At 49.6% G+C, this 25,230-nt stretch overlaps 1 protein-coding gene across 1 annotated transcript in view; it reads left to right on the top strand.

The window, feature by feature from the left end:
• The window catches only part of LOC141092344 (serine/threonine-protein kinase VRK3-like), an 89,544-nt gene that overhangs the window by 33,968 nt on the left and 30,346 nt on the right, over positions 1–25,230 (top strand). Inside the window, exons 8-10 of the mRNA XM_073578413.1 lie at positions 2,264–2,357; positions 3,862–3,964; positions 24,038–24,127. Of these exons, the coding sequence (XP_073434514.1) occupies positions 2,264–2,357; positions 3,862–3,964; positions 24,038–24,127 (287 nt within the window). The remainder of the gene's footprint in view (positions 1–2,263; positions 2,358–3,861; positions 3,965–24,037; positions 24,128–25,230) is intronic.

Raw genomic sequence — 25,230 nt, 5'->3', positions numbered from 1 at the left:
GTGTTGGTTTGTTTTTATGTACCCTATTTTTCGGATTATAAGACGTGCTTTTTTTCCCAAAAAATGTTTTGGGGAAAATGGGGGTACGTCTTACTATGTTGCTATACCTTACCGGCTGAGGTGGAGCAGGGTCCCAGGGTTGCTGCTGGAGGAGGCAAGAGTGGAGCGTTGCTGCAGACCGCAGGCTAGGATGATGGGGTGTTCCGATGTGCGCTGCTGCGGGTGTTCGGTGGTGCGGTGGCTCTGCCGACATTTTGTGAAAGCCCAGAGCCCCCGCACTTACATGGTTTACTACGCTTGGACTCTGGGGAAAAATGGATGTCGGGGAAGGCTCATGAGATCTCAGCACCAAGATCTCCATCAGCACATGCGCCGCTCCAGTCAGCCATTTTCCCGGAGTCCATTGCATAGTAAACCTTGTAAGTGCGGGGGCTCTTGGCTTTTAACAAAATGTCGGCAGAGTCCCCGCACCACCGAATTGCGAGGTACATCCAAACACCCCATCATGCCAGCCTGCGGCATCACCCCACTCCTGCCTCCTCCAGCAGCGACCCTGGGACCCCGCTTCACCGCAGCCACCACCCCGGTAAGCAGTAAGATGCATGGATTGTAAGAAGCACCACCAAATATTTTTTTTTTTTTTTTTTTTCCTGCTCAAAATTTGGGGTGCGTCTTTTAATCTGCAAAATGCGGTGTATATATGTTTATATATTTTTTGCCTATAATGAGTGAATTCTATAGTCTGAAAATTAGGTGATTATACAACATTCAGATATACAGAGAGGGTGGACAGCAGTGTGAGCAGCACCTCTGGCATCTCCAGTATTAGATCAGATTGACAGGATGGACTGCAGTGTGAGCAGCACCTCTGGTATCTCCAGTATTAGATCAGATTGACAGGATGGACAGCAGTGTTAGCAGCACCTCTGGAATCTCCAGTATTAGATCAGATTGACAGGATGGACTGCAGTGTGAGCAGCACCTCTGGTATCTCCAGTATTAGATCAGATTGACAGGATGGACAGCAGTGTTAGCAGCACCTCTGGAATCTCCAGTATTAGATCAGATTGACAGGATGGACTGCAGTGGGAGCAGCACCTCTGGTATCTCCAGTATTAGATCAGATTGACAGGATGGACAGCAGTGTTAGCAGCACCTCTGGAATCTCCAGTATTAGATCAGATTGACAGGATGGACTGCAGTGTGAGCAGCCTCTTACCTTAGCAGTCCTGGTGTCTCCATCATTAGAACAGAAAAACAAGGTGGACAGCACTGTGAGCAATCTCTTCTTACTTCAGCACTCCTGGTGTCTCCATCATTAGATCAGATAATCAGGGTGGACAGCAGTGTGAGCAGCCTCTTCTTAACTCAGCACTCCTGGTATCTCCAGTATTAGATCAGATATATAGGGTGGACAGCATGTAAGTGACCTCTTTTTACCTCAGCACTCCTGGTATCTCCAGTATTAGATCAGATATACAGGGTGGACAGCAGTGTGAGCAGTCTATTCTTACCTCAGCACCCCTGGTATCTCCAAAGCCGGATTCACAGTTGTACTGCTTAATGGTGATGTGTGATGGTCTCCATGCTGCTGCAGTTTGAGAGTGTGCTACAGAGAGAAAAGAGTGAGTGATTTTCCTCTTCTCTGTGTGTGCTGTGTATGGGAGAAATCCTAGCAGCTGGTCATCACCCACTAGCTCAGAGACAACAGAAAATTAGAAATGGAGCTTGTAGAGTGTAATATTGGTGATTATATGCAGGATACAAGTCATATAATCATCAGAAATGGTGGTATTCTTATGTTACCCCAGATATATATGCAGTGGGTGTCAGCTGGAACAATTACAATTCTATCAATAATGCCTGTGGCATCTAAGGGATTTGAGAGGGTCTGTGTGCTCCATTGACTCCCCCGAAACATAGTTCCAGGGTGCCCAGTGGGTATTCATAACGACCATAACACTTTTTCAATTTAAATTGATTTATTTAAAAAATACAGAAAAAAGTACACATAATTGCGGTAGTATTGTCAGATCACTATAGGTCATTGTACCTTTTAACCTGTATGATAAGCGTAGTAAAAAAGAAAAAAAAATTGGCAGAATTCTTGCCATTCTGACCTCTGAAAAAAAGCCATATGTTGAATTGAACAGCTCAAAAAGAAATTATGGAATTTCAGGTTTTTGTTTTTGATTTTTTTGGGACTTTTTTTATTCCACAATTTTCACTGTATGCCTAATGTGTTTTTTTTGTTTTCCCCCAGTTGACAAATGGAAGAAGTCTCACAATTGCCCGGCACTGGGGATTCCTACTTGTATTGGTTTTGGTATGCACTGTTTGGAGAAACCCTGTTACAGGTAACAACTACCATACTGTAGCTTGGATTTTCTGGCTAACAAAACAAAGCACAATAGAAGAAAAAATAAAATTGCTTCTTAAACTGATCTCATTTTAATTAGTGTATGTAATGATAAACGTAATATATCTTGTTAAACAAAAATGCTTCTGTCCTTCTATACCTGGCTATTGCAGTGTCTGTAACTGTTCACAAACTCTGCACTCACTGAAAAAAATTTACATCCACGAGGGGACCTGAAAGGTGATGTTGGAGGAGAGAAGGGTCAGACAGTTGCAATTTTTGTGACCCGATTGTTTTGTGGATAGCCACTGCAAGATGCATCTGGTGGCTGTTTCCTCCACTCTCCCCATAGAGAACACAAGTACTCCCGATGGAGCTGGGCATTTATGTGTCAGGGAGAGACACTAAGAGAGAGCTGTCAGGCAAACAAGTGATCACCAGACCGCTATCGAAGAGGCATGGCCCACGTTGGGTATAATATCCCAAACACTCTGCTCCTGCTGGTTTTGGATGGGGATACAGACAAGCTGACATCTCCCATGGAGAAGCAGATGCGACCCGATTAAACTGATCTGGGCCCTGTGCCTGCTTGGATGCAGAATTCAGGGGTTGTCCAGACTTGGGGTGCAAGTACGAAGTCACTCTGTGACTTCAGATTTGTGAATCCTCACAGTGAGCACACTGCACCCTGTCAGGATTCTCCAGGACTGAGAGCGGTGACCGCAAATATGCAATTTCCATACATTCAGTCATGTGCCGACTACACCCATGCAGCTTTCTAGTCGGGACATGTGCTGTCAGAGTGACTGCAGACTTGAACTCCAAGCCTGGAAAATGCTTTTAACTATATATTGCAGTAAATAGAATGAGCAAGTGTAGGTTATAAATATACACAGCTCTGTCAAAAATTAAGAGATTACCACATCAAATCCCTATCATGGGCAGCCCAATGTACAGACCTGAACCCCATTGAAAATTTCTGGAATGTAATCAAGAGGATGATGGATAGTCACAAGCCATCAAACAAAGAAGAAATGCTTACATTTCTGCACCAGAAGCCGTGTGAAAGACTGGTGAAAGCATGCCAAGACGCATGAAAGCTGTGTTTAAAAACCATGGTTATGCCACAAAATATTGATTTCTGAACTTTTCCTGAGTTAAAACATTAGTGTTGTTTCTAAATGATTATGAACTTGTTTTCTTTGCATTATTAAGTTTGGTAACAAGGGTGGAACTGCATTTTTCTTTTTCTCCTTTCCACAGCACTTAGAACATTTTCACCTGTGTTTCAGCACATTATATGGTAAAGAGAACTTGTCACTCAAAGCTAAAATTAGTTCCACAAGTTCCAATCCCTCGTTCAGTTATGTTTGCGAGATAAGTGTTCTATACTAATCATATTAATTACATAGGCTATTCTACAAATAAAAACACAAATGTTTTTACTAATTTTATTTTTTAATTTTTTTATTTTAATCTTTTATATTTTGTGCTCTTTGCAGGTTTTTGGTGTTTTCTGAACTCGGAGACAATCTTCAGACTATCCTCAGTGAGCTCAATGATCGACTGCCTGAGATTGCTGTCTATCAGATTATTTACAGGATGGTAGGTGACCATGATTTTACTTAATGTTCCACGTTAATTATATAAATAAAATCCATTCATATATACAATTCTCCTTTACCTCATTAGGGGACACAGGACCATGGGTGTTATGCTGCTGCCACTAGGAGGACACTAAGCAAAATACACAAAGTTAATACCTCCTCCGCAGTATACACCCTCTGCTGGTTCTCTCGTGAAACAGTTCTTGCTTAGTGTCTTTAGGAGGCACTAGGGTCTGGCTTCAGATCCCAACTTTATTATTTTATTTTTACTTTTTTTTTCTCACAGATTGAAGGGCGACGGGGCCTTTCATGGTCCCGATCTCCCAAAAACATCAACAGGCGGGAACGCGGAGTGTCGCCTCCCCGCACCCCCCTCCTGCAACCCCTGTGTCTGTCTGGGCTCATCTTAGGGGCGATGGATCCTTTATTGGGTCCGCTCTCTCCACACCAACAACGTATGGGAACATAGAGTGTCGCCCTCACGTACCCCCTTCCGGAGCCAGACCTGCGGACAGGCTTCCCATGGCTCCACCACTGTCAGAAAGTGGCTGGTGCCAGGAAGCAAATGACCCCTCTCCACCTCCCCATGTCCGGCCCCGTGGGGGATAGGCGCCCGATCCCCGTGCAGGCCGCCGCAGCCTTGTTACTGCCGCAGCCTTCTCATTACCGCTACGGCCTTCTCTCATACGCCGCTGCCTTTACCGCCGCGGATGTTCCGCAGACGTCGCCGCTGCCGCGACCTCTAATTTAGTCCCCGGCTTCTGGCTGCGGTAGACCCAACAGCCGCCCACAGTCCCGTCCGGCTTCACCCCTTCATGGCCGACTCTGCCCCCTTCCCGAGCGCTTCTGGCCGGGCCTGTACAGAGCAGGCGGGGACTCGCTCTGCATATTTTTCCTGGCCTCCCCTACCTTTTCTCCGCCCACTGTCTCTGGCGCTTCTCGCAGTTCACGAGAAGCGCCAATTCTCCTATCGGACATCACTTCCTGGCGTGTCCTAGGCAGGAAGATTGTGGGGGACGCCATTACCCTCTTCAGATCCGCGGCAACAAGCACTTCTCTGGGGGTACGCAGGACCTGGGTAAGCACACACCGCTGCAGGTCCACACTGCTTAACCCCTCCACTGCAGGCACACACTGCTTAACCCATACGCTGCAGGCACATCCCTGCAGCTTCCTTTGGAAATTTGCATTATGTCTCAATCAAAGGCTAACAAGAAGGTGGATAAGACTCACACAGTGATCTACGCCTCATGTACCTCATGCAATGTTTCCCTACCTCGGAAACATCCTAAACCTCTGTACAGGCCGAAGCCTCAGGCTCTCAGGAGCCCCCCGCTACTGTTGAGCACAGCGGTGCCAGCCTCCCTGAGTGGGCTTGTTCCTTGACACAGTCCATGGCTTCTCTCACAAAGGCCATAGAATCCTTTCGTGATTCCTCCTCAAGCCAGGGCATCTCTTTACCCCCTGTAGAGGGTCCCGCGGTCCCTGTCTGAAGAAAGCTTCTGTGGCCGGACGGTGACGGAGGGTACACATTCCTCTAGGAAATGTACCCATGACACATCCCCATGGAACTCCGATGCATCTGCATCCGCTAGCTCTGCATCTCGTTCCCCTTCACCAGGGGCTCGCTGTGAGCACAACTCAGAATACGAGTGAGACGTGGCCCCAGACCCGGACTCCCCTGAGTTCCAGGTGTTAGGCGTCGGATTCCTGCAGCTGCACAGCAGGAATCCAGAGCCATACATCCAGCGGTCTCCCATTCCTTTCCGGCCGCTCAGGGACCTGTACAACAATCTCGGTGATCCAGGTGCCCTGCTCAGACCAGCTCTCTGGGTCTGGATGTTGCTGCCACCTCTGGACCAGCAATGGTAGCGCAACCTGCTTTGCATTGCAGGGAGCCACTCCAGAGGCTGTCCTCTCGCCGCGCTACTGGTCATGCCCACGGGACGATCTCCCAGTGGAGATCGGGGGGTCATGTGCTCAGGTCCTTGTCCTGATCTGATTGGCCCATCTCAGAGGTCTGGAAGGTCCCGGAAGCGCATGGCTATAAAAGGCCTGCATGGCCGCTCGGCCATGCGCTAGTATAGACTATACTTGCTATGTGTGAATGGTGACGGATGTATGATTCTGGTGACTGACTCATTATGAAACCCCTTCCCTCTGATATTACGCATGTGGATAGGGAATTAGTTATAGTCAGCGCCAGTCAGTGGCAAGCCATGCGCCACAGTGCACACCGCACCGCTACACTAGCGTCCGATAGTATGATGCCTCACGGCACTGTTGTACAGCGGCAGTAGTTACTGCCGTGCTTCAGTTAGCAGCACTTATTGGCGTTCGCGGTAGCGACGCCGCACGCACGGTATGTCAAGACGGACATTGACCTCTGCCTTGGGCCATGTCCTGTGACCATATACCGTGTGTGCACGCCAGCTGAGACCTGTGAAGCTAACAGGCTCGGCGTTTATGCTTTATTTGTACTAAAGCGCCTCTGTGAGTTTAACAAAGTCCGCTCTGCGCACCTCGGGTGACGTTTAACCCGAGCGCAGTATACCGCCATATAGAGTCTGCCATTACCCAGCAGTGGTTATTACACCTACTGCACAGTGGACCCCGGGCAGCGAAGGCACTTCCTATTATTTATATTTAGTGCATTCCGCCGTCCATAACATTATACTAGCGCCAGGGTCTGGCTAGTAATGGCGGCCCTGCAGCAGCTGCAGCGGTACATTCAGCAGCTGGAGAGCAGGTTGGCTGCTATCGAGAGCTCCACCTCAGCTGCGAATGCTACGGTAGCCGCTGCTCAGGCAGTCGCAGAGGCTGTCTCACACGTGCCCATACTCATGCCTATGCCGACAATATCTCGCCTCCCGCTCCCCGACAAATTTTCGGGTGACAGCGCCACCTGTAGGGGATTCGTGAGTCAGTGCTCTATCCAGCTTGAGTTACTGGCTGCACGGTTCCCTACAGAGCGGGCTAAGGTGGGGTTTATTGTTTCTCTTTTATCTGGCAGGGCATTAGAGTGGGCTACGCCATTGTGGGAGCGTGATGATCCCGTGGTTTAGGGGGCTGCTCAGTTCCTCGCGGCTCTGAAGCAGGTATTTTTGGGACCACGGATTACGCACAACAGCTCTCTCCAATTATTGGCCCTAACACAGGGGTCTCTCTCGGTCAGCCATTATACCGTCCGATTCCGGACATTGGCTTCCGAACTAGAGTGGCCCGATAAAGCACTCATCCCTGTGTTTTGGAGAGGGTTAGCAGAGCATGTCAAAGATGCTCTAGCAACCAGAGAGGTCCCTACAAGTCTGGAGGAAGTGATTGCCATCTCCACCCGCATTGATCTCCGGTTTACGGAGCGCGAGCTGGAACGTGCGCAATCCAGACGAAGGGTTAACTTGGCTCCCACCTTCACCGAGCCGCTAAGATCTCCCGCTCAGAAGCTTACATCCTCCGAACCTATGGAGGTGTCTCGCACCGGCCCCAAGCCACGTCCGGTGCGAAGCTCCGCACGTTGTTACCAGTGCCGGCAGTTTGGTCACTCGGCTAGCACATGTCCTCTGCGGTCGGGAAAACGATCACGTCCAGTGGTCGTAGGTGGTGGTCAGGCAAATATGAAACCCTTTTCTCCCAAACCGGTATTCTGAGGGACATTAGATAGCGGGGCCTCCACCTGGGAGGTAGAGGTTACCGTGGATTCCGGGGCTGAGGGGAACTTTTATGTCCTCGACCTTCGCCCAGAAACACGCTATTCCACTGGTGTTACTGCCCCAAAGTCTGACCATCGGGGTGGTTAATGGTGCACCTTTACCATCTCAGGTGACCCACCAGACAGCCCCACACGGGCTCTCAATCTCACCCTCTCATCATGAGATTCTGTCTTTGTTCATTTTGCCAGATGGCATCGACCAGGTGCTTTTCGGAGTTCCCTGGCTCCGTTGTCACTCCCCTCATATTGATTGGGCTTCGAGGAATATACTGGGTTGGAGCAAGGACTGTGAGGGAAGGTGCCTGAGGGGCAGTGTTCAGGTAGCTTCCACTGAAGTGCCCGCGGATCTCTCCGCGCTTCCTAAACCTTACCACCAGTACGCGGACGTCTTCTCTAAAAAATCTGCGGAGACGCTCCCGCCGCACCGTCCTTACGATTGCCCGATAGATCTTCTGCCAGGCACGGAACCTCCTAGAGGCAGTGGCGTGGCGGGGGGGGGCGATCCGCCCCAGGCGGCACGTGTGTGGGGGCGGCGCGGCAGCAGCAATTCAATTCCTCTCCTCTGGGAGAACAGCGCGGACTCCGCTGAGGCACAGTGCAGGCGCTTTCTACCTTCTACGCCACTGCCTTGCTGGACTCGGACTCGGAGCCCCGGCTGCTTTCCGCTCCTGAGCCGGTGCTGGGCGGAGGTGTTGGCCGCTCGGGGCTGGTTGTTCGGTCGGAGCTGCCAGAAGAACACGTGGCGTGTGGCTGAGGTGACGCAGGAGGAGCGGATCCCGGGACACAGGAGCCGGTGAGTGAGGGGGACGGCGGGAAGCGCTGCCCAGCCTGCCCATGATGTCTGTGAGGGGAGGGAGACACCGCGGTATGTGATTGCCCCTTGAATTTCATTCCATCATGTAATGTTATGCTACAGGGGGCGGCATCTAGGTAATTACTCCCTCTCCCCCATTTACTAATTCTAAAGTTGAGGCTCCCTAATCCTTGGAGTTGGATTGCCTACATCTTCATATAGCTGATATTATGCAAAAGAGTTGGGCTCTGTAGGGAGAGGACATGGGGGCTGTGCAGAGGAGGACATGGGGGGGCTCTGTAGGGAGAGGACATGGGGGGCTGTGCAGAGGAGGACATGGGGGGGCTCTGTAGGGAGAGGACATGGGGGGCTGTGCAGGGGAGGACATGGGGGGGCTCTGTAGGGAGAGGACATGGGGGGCTGTGCAGGGGAGGACATGGGGGGGCTCTGTAGGGAGAGGACATGGGGGGCTGTGCAGAGGAGGACATGGGGGGCTCTGTAGGGAGAGGACATGGGGGGCTGTGCAGAGGAGGACATGGGGGGGCTCTGTAGGGAGAGGACATGGGGGGGGCTGTGCAGAGGAGGACATGGGGGGGCTCTGTAGGGAGAGGACATGGGGGGGCTGTGCAGAGGAGGACATGGGGGGGCTCTGTAGGGAGAGGACATGGGGGGGGCTGTGCAGAGGAGGACATGGGGGGGCTCTGTAGGGAGAGGACATGGAGGGCTGTGCAGAGGAGGACATGGGGGGGCTCTGTAGGGAGAGGACATGGGGGGCTGTGCAGAGGAGGACATGGGGGGGCTCTGTAGGGAGAGGACATGGGGGGCTGTGCAGAGGAGGACATGGGGGGGCTCTGTAGGGAGAGGACATGGGGGGCTGTGCAGAGGAGGACATGGGGGGGCTCTGTAGGGAGAGGACATGGGGGGCTGTGCAGAGGTGGACATGGGGGGGCTCTGTAGGGAGAGGACATGAGGGGGCTCTGTAGGGGGAGGACATGGGGGGGCTCTGTAGGGAGAGGACATGAGGGGGCTCTGTAGGGGGAGGACATGGGGGGGGCTCTGTAGGGAGAGGACATGAGGGGGCTCTGTAGGGGGAGGACATGAGGGGGCTCTGTAGGGGGAGGACATGGGGGGGCTGTGCAGGGGAGGACATGGGGGGGCTCTGTAGGAGGGACATGGGGGACTGTGCAGGGGGGTACATGGGGAAGCTGTGTAGGGGAGGACATGGGGGGGCTGTGCAGGGGAGGACATGGGGGGCTGTGCTGGGGGGTACATGGGGAGGCTGTGTAGGGGAGGACATGGAGGGGCTGTGCAGGGGGGTACACGGGGGAGGGGGGCTGTGCAAGGGGAGAACATGAGGGCTCTGTAGGGGGTGTACTGTGGGTCTGTGCAGGGGGAAGACACGTGGGTCTCCTTACACTGTTTTATGGTGCAGCTCTCGGCAGGGCAGTGGTGGAGGTTCAGTAGGGTCATCACGCTAATACATACACATATATATATAGAGAGAGAGAACTGCAAGAAGATGAAAGTCTAGAAATTTAGAAATAATAACAGCAGAGTTAGTAGTAGACTAAAAATTAGATCTTTGAGTGTAGTGTGGGCTCTTCGGATTCTTCCGGATTATCAGCGACCAAAGGGGCGGCAAATTTTTCGACCGCCCCGGGCGCCACAAACAGTTGCTACGCCACTGCCTAGAGGCTGTGTGTATCCGCTGTCACTCCCTGAGACAGAGGCTATGTCTTAATATATTCGGGAGAACCTGGCTAGAGGTTTTATCAGAAAGTTGGTGTCGCCGGCTGGTGCAGGGTTCTTCTTCGTGCAGAAGAAGAGCGGAGAGTTACGTCCCTGCATTGACTACAGAGGTCTTAACGCCATAACAGTTAAAAACAAATACCCTCTCCCGTTGATCTCTGAGCTATTTGACAGGTTGCGAGGGGCCCGGATCTTTACGAAATTAGATCTACGGGGGGCGTATAACCTGACCCGCATTCGCGAAGGAGACGAGTGGAAGACAGCCTTTAATACCAGGGATGGCCACTACGAATATCTGGTCATGCCCTTCAGCTTTTGTAATGCGCCTGCTGTCTTCCAGGATTTCGTCAACGACGTCTTCCGCGATATGCTCTCCACCTCGGTGGTGGTCTATCTGGATGACATCCTCATCTTCTCGCCAGATTTGACCTCCCACCGGAGAGACGTCTGCAGGGTCTTGGACCGTCTGCAGGCGAATTCTCTTTTCGCCAAGCTGGAGAAGTGCCAGTTTGAGCAGGAGTCCTTGCCGTTCCTGGGCTACATCATCTCGGCCCAGGGGTTGGCTATGGATCCGGCCAAACTGCAAGCGGTAATGGACTGGCAGGTACCACACTTACTCAAAGCGGTGCAGCGCTTCCTAGGGTTCATCAACTATTACCGCCAGTTCATACCTCACTTCTCCACACTGGTAGCTCCTTTGGTTGCTCTCACAAAGAAAGGAGCCTAATCCTAACGCTTGTTCTGAACAGGTCTCCAAGGCCTTCTCGACGCTAAAATCCCATTTTGCTGGCGCTCCCATCTTACACCGTCCCATTGTGGATAAACCGTTTATCCTGGAAGTGGATGCCTCTTCCGTCGGTGCAGGAGCAGACCTTTTCCAGAAGGATGCTCAAGGTCGGAAGCATCCCTGCTTCTTCTTCTCTAAGACCTTCTCACCGGCAGAGAATAACTCCATCGGGGAGCTGCTAGCAATGAAGTTGGCCTTTTCCGAGTGGAGACATCTCCTGGAGGGAGCCTGGTTTCCCTTCCAGGTGTATACGGACCATAAAAAGCTGGTCTATTTACAAACGGCCCAGCGCTTGAACTCTCGTCAAGCTAGGTGGTCGCTCTTCTTCTCCCGCTTCCGCTTCACCTTGCACTATCTCTCTGGAGAGAAGAACGTCCGTGCGGATGCTCTCTCGCGCTCGGTGGTCTCAGCGGAGGAAGGGGAGGCTGAGCCATGGTTAATTCTCCCTCCGGAGAGCTTTACGACCGTGGCTTCAGTTGCTCTCGAGTCAGTACCACCGGGCAAGACCTTTGTGCTTCCTCAGCTACGGCCGGAGGTTCTCGCCTGGGCACACGCGTCCAGGGTGGGTGGTCACTTTGGCAATAAGTGGACCACAGAACTCCTGGCAAGGTCGTATTGGTGGTGGCACATGGCTCGAGACACTAAGGAATACATACAAGCATGCGTCTCGTGTTCACGGAACAGGTCCTCTAGACAGAGGCCGGCTGGGTTATTGTACCCTTTGCCGGTGGCGGATAGACCTTGGGAGATAGTTGGCATGGATTTTGTGGTTGGCCTGCCCAAGTCTGGTGGCAGTATGGTCATCTGGGTGGTCACCGACCATTTTTCTAAAATGGTGCATCTGGTGCCACTCGCACGGTTGCCTTCCGCTCGTGGTCTTGCGACACTGTTCATAAAACATGTATTCCGTCTGCATGGCATGCCGGACAAAATTGTCAGTGATCGAGGTCCCCAGATCGCATCCCGGTTTTGGAGGGAGCTCTGCAGCCTACTCAGCATTGAGCTAAACCTGTCCTCCGCTTACCATCCCGAGACGAATGGCTTGGTTGAGAGAGCCAACCAAACCTTGGTCACGTACCCTGCGGCATATCGTCTCTGCCAGGCAGGATGACTGGGCATCCTTGCTACCATGGGCTGAATTTGCCCTGAATAATGCAGTGGCTGATTCCACTGGTCAGACGCCGTTCCTTCTAAATTATGGCCAACATCCGCGCGTCCCTGTCCCGATGCCAGTGTCCTCCGCTGACTCCAGGATGGCAGACTGGGCAGTGGAGGCTCGCGACATTTGGGATCGCACTCAGGATGCTATTCGTGCCTCTAAAGAAAGAATGAGGGCATCCGCCGACACACTTCAGCGACCCGCTCCAACCTTTTCCCCCGGCGACTTGGTGTGGCTCTCTGCTCGAAACATCAAGCTGCGGGCCGAGTCAACCAAGTTCGTGCCGCGATACATCGGACCTTTTTAAGTTTCTCGAGCGAATCAGCTCGGTGGTCTACCGCCTGGCTCTTCCTCCACAGTTAGCCATTTCTTACGTTTTCCATGTGTCCCTTCTCAAACCGGTTCACATGACCCGGTTCTCTGAGTCATCTGCCGGGTCATCAGACTTGTCTTCGGACGAGTTTGAGGTTAACGCCATTGTGGGACGCAGGATTGTGCATGGCAAAAAGTTTTATTTGGTGGACTGGAAGGGTCATGGTCCAGAGGCCCGGACCTGGGAGCCAGTGGAGAACATCCACGCTCCGCTCCTGATAGCGGCCTTTGAGCGTAACGAGGCTCAGGGGGAGCCTAGGAGGGGGGGTAATGTTAGGCGTCGGATTCCTGCAGCTGCACAGCAGGAATCCAGAGCCATACATCCAGCGTTCTCCCATTTCTTTCCGACCGCTCAGGGACCTGCACAGCAATCTTGGCAATCCAGGCGCCCTGCTCAGACCACCTCTCTGGGTTTGGATGTTGCTGCCACCTCTGGACCAGCAATGGTAGCGCAACCTGCTTTGCAGGAAACCACTCCAGAGGCTAAGTCCTCTCGCTGCGCTACTGGGCATGCCCACGAGACGATCTCCCAGTGTAGATCGGGGGTCACGTGCTCAGGTCCTTGTCCTGATCAGATTGGCCCATCTCAGAGGTCTGGAAGGTCCCGGAAGCGCATGGCTATAAAAGGCCCGCATGGCCGCTCGGCCATGCGCTAGTATAGACTATACTTGCTAGATGTGTGAATGGTGACGGATGTATGATTCTGGTGACTGACTCATTATGAAACCCCTTCCCTCTGATATTACGCATGTGGATAGGGAGTTAGAGTTATAGTCAGCGCCAGTCAGTGGCAAGCCATACGCCACAGTGCATACCGCACCTCTACACTAGCGTCTGATAGTGTGATGCCTCACGGAGCTGTCATACAGCGGCAGTAGTTACCGCCACGCTGCAGTTAGGCAGCACTTATTGGCGTCTGCGGTAGCGACGCCGCTCGCACGGTAGGTCAAGACGGACACCGACCTCTGCCTTGGGCCGTGTCCTGTGACCATATACCGTGTGTGCACGCCAGCTGGGACCTGTGAAGCTAACAGGCTCGGCGTTTATGCTTTATTTGTACTAAAGCGCCTCTGTAAGTTTAACAGAGTCCGCTCTGCGCACCTCGGGTGACGTTTAACCCAAGCGCAGTATACCACCATATAGAGAGTCTGCCATTACCCAGCAGCGGTTGTTACACCTACTGCACGGTGGACCCCGGGCGGCGAACGCACTTATTATTACTATTATTTATATTTAGTGTTTTCCGCCGTCCCTAACACCAGGAGTCTATAGATTCTCTCATCGAGGCGGTTAATCACACTCTGGAAATAGGCGAAGAACCTGGTACTAATCCGGATCACCCGGTGTCTTTTAAACGAACAAAACTGCCTCTGTTATGATTGAGTCACCGTAGGAGGCAGACACAAAAATAGAAGCTACGTCCAGAAAACCAGAGAAGTTGGCAACTATCAGATTTCAGACCCCTGAACCTATCAACACAACTAGCAGTAGCCGTGGGGGGTTCCTATGATTCCCTAGACCCCTTGATCACAGCCTGGAGCGCTAAATAGCCTAAAGACAGAAAAGGAAATCTAAACTGCCCCAGAGCAGACCCCAAAGTAAAAGGCAGCCCCCAACATATAATGACGGTGAAGCAAGATGAAAAAACACTCACACAAATAGAAAGATAGGCTGAGCAAATGATGGGGCCCAAGCTAGCTAAACAGAACAGGAAAGGAAGGTTGCTGTCTGCAATCTGCCAAAACCCTATCAAAGACATAAGCCAACAAGCTGATATGAAAAAGACCCTGAAGCAGTTAGGCTTCAAAAACGAAATCAGCACTCAGGTATTTTCAGAAGACAGAGCTAAAGGAATTCAGCACACCCCAGCAGGGAATGGCAGAAAAACAAAGCAAAACAAAGTCTAAGCACAAATGCAAAAGGACGAGCAGAAAACTTGGCTTTAGAGGAGCAGGAATTCAGACTGGTCTCCAAGGATCCCACAGAGAAATCACCCGCAGGGCAGAAGGGCGTCGGCAGCCTTATATCCAGTCAGTAACTCCACTCAGCCAGTCATCATCATCAGACTCAGGTGTTTGATAATCAGGCTCACTACCTTTCTTTACCAGAAGAGGGAGTTCCTCGGGTCTCAGTAATGAAGGGGAAAATGAACTCACAACAGTACCTCCCCCTTGAGGAGGGGTCACCGAACCCTCAACCACCCCACCAGGGCGATCAGGGTGAGCCCGATGAAAGGCACGCACCAATCTTTTGGCATGAATATCAGAGGCAGAGACCCAGGAATTATGCTCCTGACCATAACCCTTCCACTTAACCAAATACTGGAGTCTCCGTCTAGCCAGACGGGAATCCAGTACTTTCTCTACCTCATATTCCATGTTACCTTCAACCAATACAGGGTCTGGAGGTGCCACCCCCGGAACAACAGGTTCAACAAACCTCTTCAACAAAGACTTATGGAACACATTATGGATTTTAAATGTGACAGGAAGAGCCAAACGAAAAGAGACCGGATTAATAATCTCCAAAATCTTGTAAGGTCCAATAAATCTAGGCTTAAACTTAGGAGAAGCCACCTTCATAGCAATATTTTTTGATGATAACCACACCATATCACCAACCTTAAACTGGGGACCAATGGTCCTATGTCGGTTGGAAAACCGCTGGGCCTTTTCCTCGGAGAGAGGTAACTTATCCACCACTTGGTCCCAGATCTGGTGCATTCTCTCCACCACAGTGTCAGCACCTGGGAAGGCAGAGGGCTCCACCTGCCCTGAAGAAAATCGAGGATGAAACCCAAAGTTACAAAAAAAGGTGACATCAAAGTGGCAGAACTAGCTCTATTATTTAAAGCAAATTCGGCCAAGGGCAAAAATGAAACCCAATCATCCTGATCAGCAGAAATAAAACATCTCAAATATGACTCCAAGGTCTGGTTTGTTCTCTCTGTCTGCCCATTGGTCTGAGGGTGAAAAGCAGAGGAGAAGGACAACTGAATTCCCAGCCTGGAACAGAAAGTTCTCCAAAATCTAGACACAAACTGCACTCCTCTGTCAGATACAATGTTCTCAGGAATCCCGTGCAAGCGAACCACCTGTTGTAAAAACAGGGGCACCAACTCAGAGGAAGACTGCAACTTAGGGAGTGGTACAAGATGAACCATCTTAGAGAACCTATCACAAATCGCCCAAATAACAGTCATCCTTTGAGAGACAGGCATATCAGAGATGAAATCCATTGAAATATGGGTCCATGGCCTCTTGGGGACAGGCAAAGGCATCAACAACCCACTAGAGCGAGAACACGATTTAGACCGGGAGCACGTCCCACAGGACTGCACAAAATTCCTGACATCACGAGACAAGGAGGGCCACCAAAAAGACCGACTCACCAGATCTCTAGTACCAAAAATACCTGGATGACCAGCCAAAGCAGAGCAATGAACTTCAGACATCACTCTCTTCTTCCACTGGTCAGGAACATACAACTTTCCACTGGGACAACGCTCAGGTTTGTCCTCCTGGAACTCTTCCAGAGCACGTCTCAAATCGGGCGAGATGGCAGAAAGAACTACCCCTTCGCCTAAGATGGTAGCAGGCTTGGTCACCACAGGAGAATCAGCAAAAAAGCTCCTAGAGAGGGTGTCTACCTTGACATTCTTAGTTCCAGGAAGAAAAGAAACCACAAAATCAAAACGTGTAAAAAACAAGGCCCACCTAGCCTGTCTAGGGTTCAAGCGCTTAGCCGACTCTAGGTAAATCAAATTCTTGTGGTCAGTGAGGACCACGACTTGATGCTTAGCTCCCTCCAACCAATGTCTCCACTCCTCAAATGCCCATTTCATGGCCAACAGTTCCCGATTCCCCACATCATAGTTACGTTCAGATGGAGAGAACTTTCGGGAAAAGAAAGCACAGGGATTCATTTTAGATGTTACAGGATCCTTTTGGGACAAAACAGCTCCTGCACCAATCTCAGAAGCATCCACCTCTACCTGGAACGCAAGTGAGACATCAGGTTGCCGCAAAACCGGGGCGGAGGTGAATCTTCGCTTCAGCTCCTGAAAGGAAGAAACAGCCTCCGGAGACCAATTTAACACATCAGCACCCTTCTTAGTCAAATCAGTCAATGGCTTGGCAATACTAGAAAATTTTGCTATAAATTTCCGATAAAAATTAGCAAAACCCAAAAACTTCTGGAGGGCCTTCAAAGAAGTGGGCTGAACCCAATCGTAAATGGCCTGTACCTTGGCCGGGTCCATTTCAGTAGTTGACGGGGACAAAATCCCAAAAAAGAAATCCTCTGTACTCCAAAAAGGCATTTAGATCCTTTGACATACAGGGAATTCTCCCTCAAGATCCGGAACACAGTCCGAATATGTTCCACATGAGAATCCCAATCCTTGGAGAAGATCAAAATATCATCCAGATAGATAATCAAAAATTTATCGACAAAATCTCGGAAAATATCGTTCATGAAGCACTGGAAGACAGAAGGGGCATTAGTGAGCCCAAAAGGCATCACCAGGTACTCAAAATGTCCCTCCGGAGTATTAAACGCCATCTTCCATTCATCCCCATGCTTAATGCGAATAAAATTATACGCCCCCCTGAGGTCAAGCTTGGTAAACCAGCAAGCACCTTTAACTCTGGAGAATAGATCAGAAATCAGGGGTAACGGATACTGATATTTAACAGTAATTTTGTTGAGGGCACGATAATACAAGGTCTTAATGATCCATCCTTTTTGGCTACAAAAAAAAAACCGGCATCTAAGGGTGACGAGGATGGTCTAATATGACCCTTCTCCAACGCCTCCTTAATATAGGATCGCATAGCCTCGTGCTCGGGTACAGATAGATTGAAGAGCCGACCCTTGGGAAATTTACACCCCGGGCTCAGTTCAATTGCACAGTCATAACTCCTATGAGGAGGCAGAGACGCAGACTCATTCTCACTAAATACATCATAAAAATCTGCCAAATAATCAGGAACATCATGCGACTGAGGAGAGGTGGAAAACACCGGAGCCTCACTAAAGGCACACCGACAACCCCAACTCACCACAGACACAGATTTCCAATCCAAAACTGGATTATGAATTTGTAACCAGGGAAACCCCAGAACAATAGTATCATGCAGATTATGCAACACCAAAAATCTGCAATTTTCTTGATGGTCTGGGGCGACCCGCATTACCACCTGGGTCCAAAACTGGGGTTTATTTTTAGCCAAAGGAGTAGCATCAATCCCCCTCAAAGGGATAGGCATCTGCAGAGGTGTCATCGGAAATCCACAACGTTTAGCAAAATCCAAGTCCATTAGGTTTAGCACTGCTCCCGAATCCACAAAAGCCTTGGCGGAAAATGTGGACAGGGAGCAGATCAGAGTAATAGCCAGAAGAAACTTAGGTTGAACACCACCAACAGAAAACGTGTGTGCAAAGCATTTCTCTCGTTTAGGACAGACAGAAATAATATGCGAGGCATCTCCACAGAAAAAACACAACTTATTACGCCTTCTGAACTCCTGACGCTGCTCTCTGGAAAAAACTCTATCACATTGCATAGGTTCAGACATTTGTTCAACAGGTGGCAACACCTCTCGTGCAGCTTTGCGTTCGCGCAAACGCCGATCAACCTGAATGGCTAATGACATAGAATCGTCAAGACCAGAGGGAACAGGAAATCCCACCATAGTATCTTTTACGGCTTCTGACAACCCCTTCCGAAAGAGAGCAGCCAAGGCATTATCATTCCAGGTAGTAAGTACTGCCCACTTTCGGAATTTTTGACAGTACAATTCTGCAGAATCACGACCCTGGTTCAATTCCAGCAGGGTCTTTTCAGCCTGATCAATGGCATTAGGTTCGTCATACAACAACCCCAAAGCTTGAAAGAATGCGTTCACATTAGTCAGAATAGGATCATCTGGTTTCAAAGAAAACGCCCAATCCTGGGGATCGCCACGCAGCAAAGAGATGACAATTTTAACCTGCTGCGCGGAGCTCCCTGACGAGTTAGGCTTCAAGGCAAAAAATAATTTACAATTATTTTTGAAATTCAAAAATTTAGACCGATCCCCAAAAAATACATCAGGTGTAGGAATCTTTGGTTCAGCAGCATGTGAATGAGCAAGGTAGGCGGAAATTCCCCGCACTTCAGCAGCGAGCTGCTCCACACGATCAGACAATTGCTTTATCTCCATTGAGAGAAAAAAAAATTCCCCCTACGGCCTCAGAGATATAGAGGAAAAAATATACACACCTTTTTTTTTTTTTTTTTCAATTCTTTCCTGCTATTGAGTACCCTAGGATCTGCGGTTTGGCGGGTGATTCTGTTATGATTGAGTCACCGTAGGAGGCAGACACAAAAATAGAAGCTACGTCCAGAAAACCAGAGAAGTTGGCAACTATCAGATTGCAGACCCCTGAACCTATCAACACAACTAGCAGTAGCCGTGGGGGGTTCCTACGATGCCCTAGACCCCTCGATCACAGCCGGAGCGCTAAATAGCCTAAAGACAGAAAAGGAAATCTAAACTGCCCCAGAGCAGACCCCAAAGTAAAAGGCAGCCCCAACATATGACGGTGAAGCAAGATGAAAAACACTCACACAGATAGAAAGATAGGCTGAGCAAACGATGGGGCCCAAGCTAGCTAAACAGAACAGGAAAGGAAGGTTGCTGTCTGCAATCTGCCAAAACCCTATCAAAGACATAAGCCAACAAGCTGATATGAAAAAGACCCTGAAGCAGCTAGGCTTCAAAAACTAAATCAGCACTCAGGTATTTTCAGAAGACAGAGCTAAAGGAATTCAGCACACCCCAGCAGGGAATGGCAGAAATCCAGAAAAACAAAGCAAAAACAAAGTCAAAGCACAAATGCAAAAGGCCGAGCAGAAAACTTAGCTTTAGAGGAGCAGGAATTCAGACTGGTCTCCAAGGATCCCACAGAGAAATCACCCGCAGGGCAGAAGGGCGTCGGCAGCCTTATATCCAGTCAGTAACTCTACTTAGCCAGTCATCATCATCAGACTCAGGTGTTTGATAATCAGGCTCACTACCTTTCTTTACCAGAAGAGGGAGTTCCTTGGGCCTCAGTAATGAAGGGGAAAATGAACTCACAACATGCCTCACAGGGTTTTGCTAACCACCCTGAGTTTACAGACATTCTCAAGAGGCATAGAAGTCGCCAGATAAGCGTTTCACATGCCTAAAGCCGCTAGAAGCGCGGTACCCTTTTGCACCTTCTCTGAGACAGGAGTGAACTAAGTCACCTGCAGTAGATCCACCCATATCGAGACTCACTTCAAAAACTCTTCTGTCTTTGGCTGATGGATCTTCCTTTCAAAATCCCACTGATCGTCAGATTCCTGCCTGGCCAGGTCAGTCTTCGAGGCTGCTGGAGCAACTCTATTTCCTTCTTTTGCCACAACTTGGGTAGCTAGAGCTATGGTAGCCTGGGCGGAGGCCATAGTGAAAACCAGTAGGGACAATAGCATGGTCAGGGGTTTGCACCCTTCCTTCAGACCTTCTAACTCCTGGAGAAACAGATCTCCCCGATCCGCAAGTTCCCTTCCCAACGACTTCGTGCCGTGTCCGGAGGAGACAGGCAGGGTAGGCGGCCATCTGATTTTGTTCCGCCAAGTCTGGTTAATGGTCATTCACGACCAATGGGTCAGAGATCTCATGTCTTCCGGATACAAAATCGAATTCACGTCACCCCCTCCAACACGTTTCTTCCAGTTTCGTCTTCCAAAGCCCAAGACGCATGCAGTCCCCTTTTACCAGGCCTTATACGCCCTCCGCAACAGCGCAGTCATCGTTCCGGTTCTTCCCACGGAAAGGTTCAAGGGCTTTTACACGAACCTGTCCGTGGTCCCAAAGAAGGACTGAACCATGCGTCCCATTCTAGACCTAAAGTTGTTGAAAAAATTCGTCACAGTGCGCCACTTCAGGATGGATTCCCTCCATTCCGTCTTTGCTTCTCTGGAGAAAGGGGAATACTTTGCGTCAGTCGACATCAAAGACGCATATCTTCACATTCCAATCTTCGAAAGTCATCAAAGATTCCTACGCTTTGCGGTCGGAGACGAACATTTTCAATTCACTGCTCTGCCCTTCGGGCTTGCCACCGCCCCCAGAATGTTCACAAAAGTCATGGCAGCTGTCATGTCTATTCTACACTCCCGGGGCTTGGTGATTCTACCCTCCCTTGACGATCTTCTCCTCAAAGGTCCATCCTATCGGGCTTGCGCAGAGAGCGTCAGTGTCGCCATCGACACTCTGTCTCGCTTAGGTTGGCTAGTGATCCTGGAGAAATCTTCCCCAGTTCCATCCCAGCGAATTCCCCCTTTTTGGGGATGATCTTGGACAATTCCCGAGTGGTGGTAATTCTCCCTCCGGAAAAGATTTCCTCTCTAACCCGAGGAGCCCAATTGCTATCTCTGGCCCACTCTCACTCCCTGCAGTTCGCCATGCAGGTCCAAGAGAAAATGGTGGCATCCATCGAGGCAGTGCCGTTTCCCCAACTTCACCTCCGTCCCCTGCAATAGGCCTTGATCTCAGGCTGGGACAAGAATCCAGCCTCCTTGGGTTGCCGCTTTCGCCTGGCACCCAGAATCAGGTGGTCTCTCAGATTGTGGACTGCAACATTGTCATTGGATCAGAGAAGGTCCTTTCTCCCTGTATACTGGCTGCTAGTGACCACCGACGCCAGCCTCCTCGGATGGGGTGCGATCTTTTGTCACCACACGTCTCAGGGATGTTGGTCTACTCAGGAAGCCAACCTTCCGATCAATATCCTCGAGATCCGAGCGATAAGGCTATCTCTTCATCAATCCCACCACCTTTTGGCAGGACGTCCCGTCCAGATCCAATCAGACAATGCCAGGGCTGTGGCGAACATCAATCGCCAGGGAGGCACGCGAAGCAGAAGAGCGATGATCGAAGTGACACACATTCTGCAATGGGCCGAGACAAATCAATCGCTCATCTCTGCAGTTCATATTCTGGGAGTAGAGAATTGGGTGGCAGACTTTCTCAGCCGCCAGGGCATAGCTCAGGAGAGTGGTCTCTTCACCCGGAAGTCTTTCATCAGCTTTGCCGCCAGGGCATAGCTCAGGAGAGTGGTCTCTTCACCCGGAAGTCTTTCATCAGATTTGCCACCGTTGGGGCACTCCAGATGTGGACCTCATGGCCTCCAGGCTGAACGCTAAGGTTCCGGCATTCGTAGACCGATCCTGCGATCCGTTGGCCATCGGCTCGGAAGCTCTAGTACTTCCATGGAGCCAATTTCCCCTCCCTTACATCTTTCCACCACTTCCGCTGATCCCAAGGGTCATTTGGAAAATCAAAACGAAAGGCATTCCGGTGATCCTCATCGCTCCAGACTGGCCACACCAAGCCTAGTACATCCAGTCGCCGACGTTCCCTGGCGGTTACCGGATCGTCCAGATCTATTCTCCCAGGGACCCATTTTCCACCAGAACTCGAGAGTGCTGAGTTTAACGGCTTGGCCATTGAATCCTGGATCCTAGCCTAGGCCGGGTTCTCGCGTCAAGTGGCATCTACCATGATGAACGCTAGGAAGCCTGTTTCCATGCGTATTTACCATCGCGTTTGGAAAACGGTTTTCTCATGGTGCAAAGTCAAGGTTCGGTCCCTGTTGGTGTTTTCCATCCCCTCCATTCTGGAGTTTCTTCAAGCGGGATTAGATTCAGGCCTAGCGCTGGCCTCTATCAAGGGTCAAATATCTGCTATATCCGTCCTTTTCCAGCGACAGCTTCCAAACCACAGGTTGACCTTCATGCATCTTGTCCCCCCATGCAAGATGCCTTTGGAAACTTGGGACCTTAACTTTGTCCTCAGTGCCCTACAAGAGACCCCCTTCGAGCCAATACAGGATGTTCCTCTCTCTCTTCTTTCATGGAAGGTTGCCTTTCTTGTGGCAATAACATCCATCGAACGGGTCTCGGAACTGGCGGCTTTGTCATGCAATCCTCCGTTTCTGATTTTCCACCACGACAAGGTGGTGCTCAGGACGTCCCCGTCCTTCTTGTCTAAAGTCATCTCGGCTTTTCATCTGAATGAATACATAGTTCTGTTATTTTCTGTCTGGCTCCAGTCCATTGTACTGAGAAGGCTTTTCACACTTTGGATCTGGTGTGGGCGCTCAGAAAGTATATTTCCAGAACAGCGTCTTTCCGCAAATCGTATGCCCTTTTTGTGCTAACGGAAGGTCACAGAAAAGGTCTGCCTGCTTCTAAGGCCACAATAGCCAGATGGATCCGTCCAGCGATCCAAGAAGCTTACCGTGTCAAAGGTCAGCCTATCCTTGGAGGAATTAAGGCACACTCCACTCGGTCAGTGGGGGCTTCCTGGGCCATTCGGCACCAGGCATCAGCACAGCAAGTGTGCAAGGCTGCGACTTGATCCAGTCTTCACACGTTTGCTAAGCATTACAACATTAACTCTCAAGCTTCTTCAGATGCGGCACTCGCAGACAGATTCTGCAATCGGCAGTTTTGCATCTGTAGGCTTCATTTAATCTTTTAAGCTTTGGGTGTGTGAGGTTTCACTTGTTGTGATGTTTTCCCCACCCAGGGACTGCTTTGGAACGTCTCATGGTCCTGTGTCCACCAATGAGGCGAAGGAGAAACAGGGATTTTTGTGTACTCACCGTAAAATCCTTTTCTCCGAGCCAATCATTGGGGGACACCGCACCCACCCTGTTAGCCCGTTGGCTTGTAGTCTGTGTAGTTTTTGATATATTGCAATTCTGTTTGTGAGCTCCTACTGCTTTGGCACCAAACTGGTTCAGGATAGAGCCAGCAGAGGGTGTATACTGTGGAGGAGGAGTTAACTTTTTTGCGTATTTTGTTTAGTTTCCTCCTAGTGGCAGCAGCATAACACCCATGGTCCTGTGTCCTCCAATGATTGGCTCAGAGAAAAGGATTTTACGGTGAGTACACACAAAAATCCCTGTTTAAAACTGGTTATTGATGCTGATCCCACATATCAAACAGGAGAAAAAAAACATTATTTAAAGAAAAATAATCATGTAACTAATAAGGATGACATAAGTACTTGCTTATGAAAGGGTGTACATCGGAGGGTGCAACAGGGAAACTATTGATAGGCCCGGCATCTTTTTGCTCAACTATGTGACAGCTGGACCGGGGCAGTCTTCTGTACTGAACAGCTGACATCCTGGTGCAATGACTAAACTGCCATGGTCTGGCTGCCACAGAGGATGGCGAACCAGAACCATCCAGGAGTTATGGCCATTAGTTGTAAAGACTGCTCATTTCAATGTCATAACAAAAAAAACTGTAAAAAAAAAAAACTATTGTAGTGGAATGTAAACGTGTGCTTCATACAGCTAATAGTTTATACCACACACTTCACTCAATATTTTCTGTCTCAACATTATGCTTTGTAAATAACCCATACTTTTTCATTATACGTGAAAAGTAAGTAAATCTGTTTATAATTTTTTCAGATTGACGTACTGGAATTTGTTCATGAAAATGAGTATGTCCATGGTGATATCACAGCTGAGAATATATATGTAAGCTCGGATTATGAGGAGGTAAGAAATCATATTGTAATTATTGCACTTTTTTATGTTCAGATACAAAATATCGGTGGATTCGCCATGTAGACCAAAACATGGAATACGCCAAGAAAAAATAAAGAGCATGAACCGCACCTCAAAAAAATTATACGTTGATCTAATGCCGCTAGACAAAAATTTATATAACTGAACATGAGGTTCTTAGTTTAACATTCTTTGGTGTTGCTGCTGTGTGGTGGCCATCGTTGCTGTGGTTTTGTGCTGGTGGGGTGGCGCGGTCTGGAGACACCAGGCCATCTATCCTGCTGGTGCATTGCCACTGTGGCGGTGGTCGTCGCACGGCTCCACTCCTTTAGGGCGGTAGGACCCACTATGATGTTTGCTGTGACGTGGCAGTGGGCTTCATACATTCTGATCAGAATGTTAAACTAAGAACCACATGTTCAGAGATATATATATATATATATATATATATATATATATATATATATATATATATATATATATATATATATATATATATATATATATTATTTTTTTATTTTATTTTTTTTTTTGCCTAGTGGCATTAGATCATTTTATGATTTTTAGAGGTGCTGTCCATTTTCTTTTTGTCAGCAAAATATGGAATACCAAAGGTTTGAGTAGCAAAACCAAAGTTATTCCTGCCATTGGGGGTCACAGAGACCTTTGGTTATAGCTGCTGTCATTAGTAGGAGAACACGAAGTAGTTAACCCCCCCTCCCCCCAAGGTGGTTTGCACGTTAATGACCAGGCCAATTTTTAAATTCTAACCACTGTCCCTTCATGAGGTTATAGCTCTGGAGCGCTTCAATGGATCCCACTGATTCTGAGATTGTTTGTTTGTTTTTTTTCGTGACATGTTGTACTTCATGATGGTGGTAGAATGTCTTCGATATGACTTGCGTTTATTTGTGGAAAAAAAAACGAAATCTGGTAAAAATTTGGCAATCGTAATGTAATCGGGAAATAGCAGAAACCCCCATAAGGGACCCCATTTTACCATCTACACCTCACAACGAATTCATCTAGGGTTGCAGTGATCATATTGACACCACAGGTGTGTCACAGAATTTTATACCACTGTGCAGTGAAGA

Source organism: Dendrobates tinctorius, unplaced genomic scaffold (genome assembly GCF_039654945.1).
Source record: "Dendrobates tinctorius isolate UK_male_01 unplaced genomic scaffold, ASM3965494v1 ptg000059l, whole genome shotgun sequence".
NCBI lineage: Eukaryota > Metazoa > Chordata > Amphibia > Anura > Dendrobatidae > Dendrobates > Dendrobates tinctorius.
The sequence above is the reverse complement of the archived record's forward strand: the minus strand, read 5'-3'. Positions and strand labels throughout refer to the sequence as shown.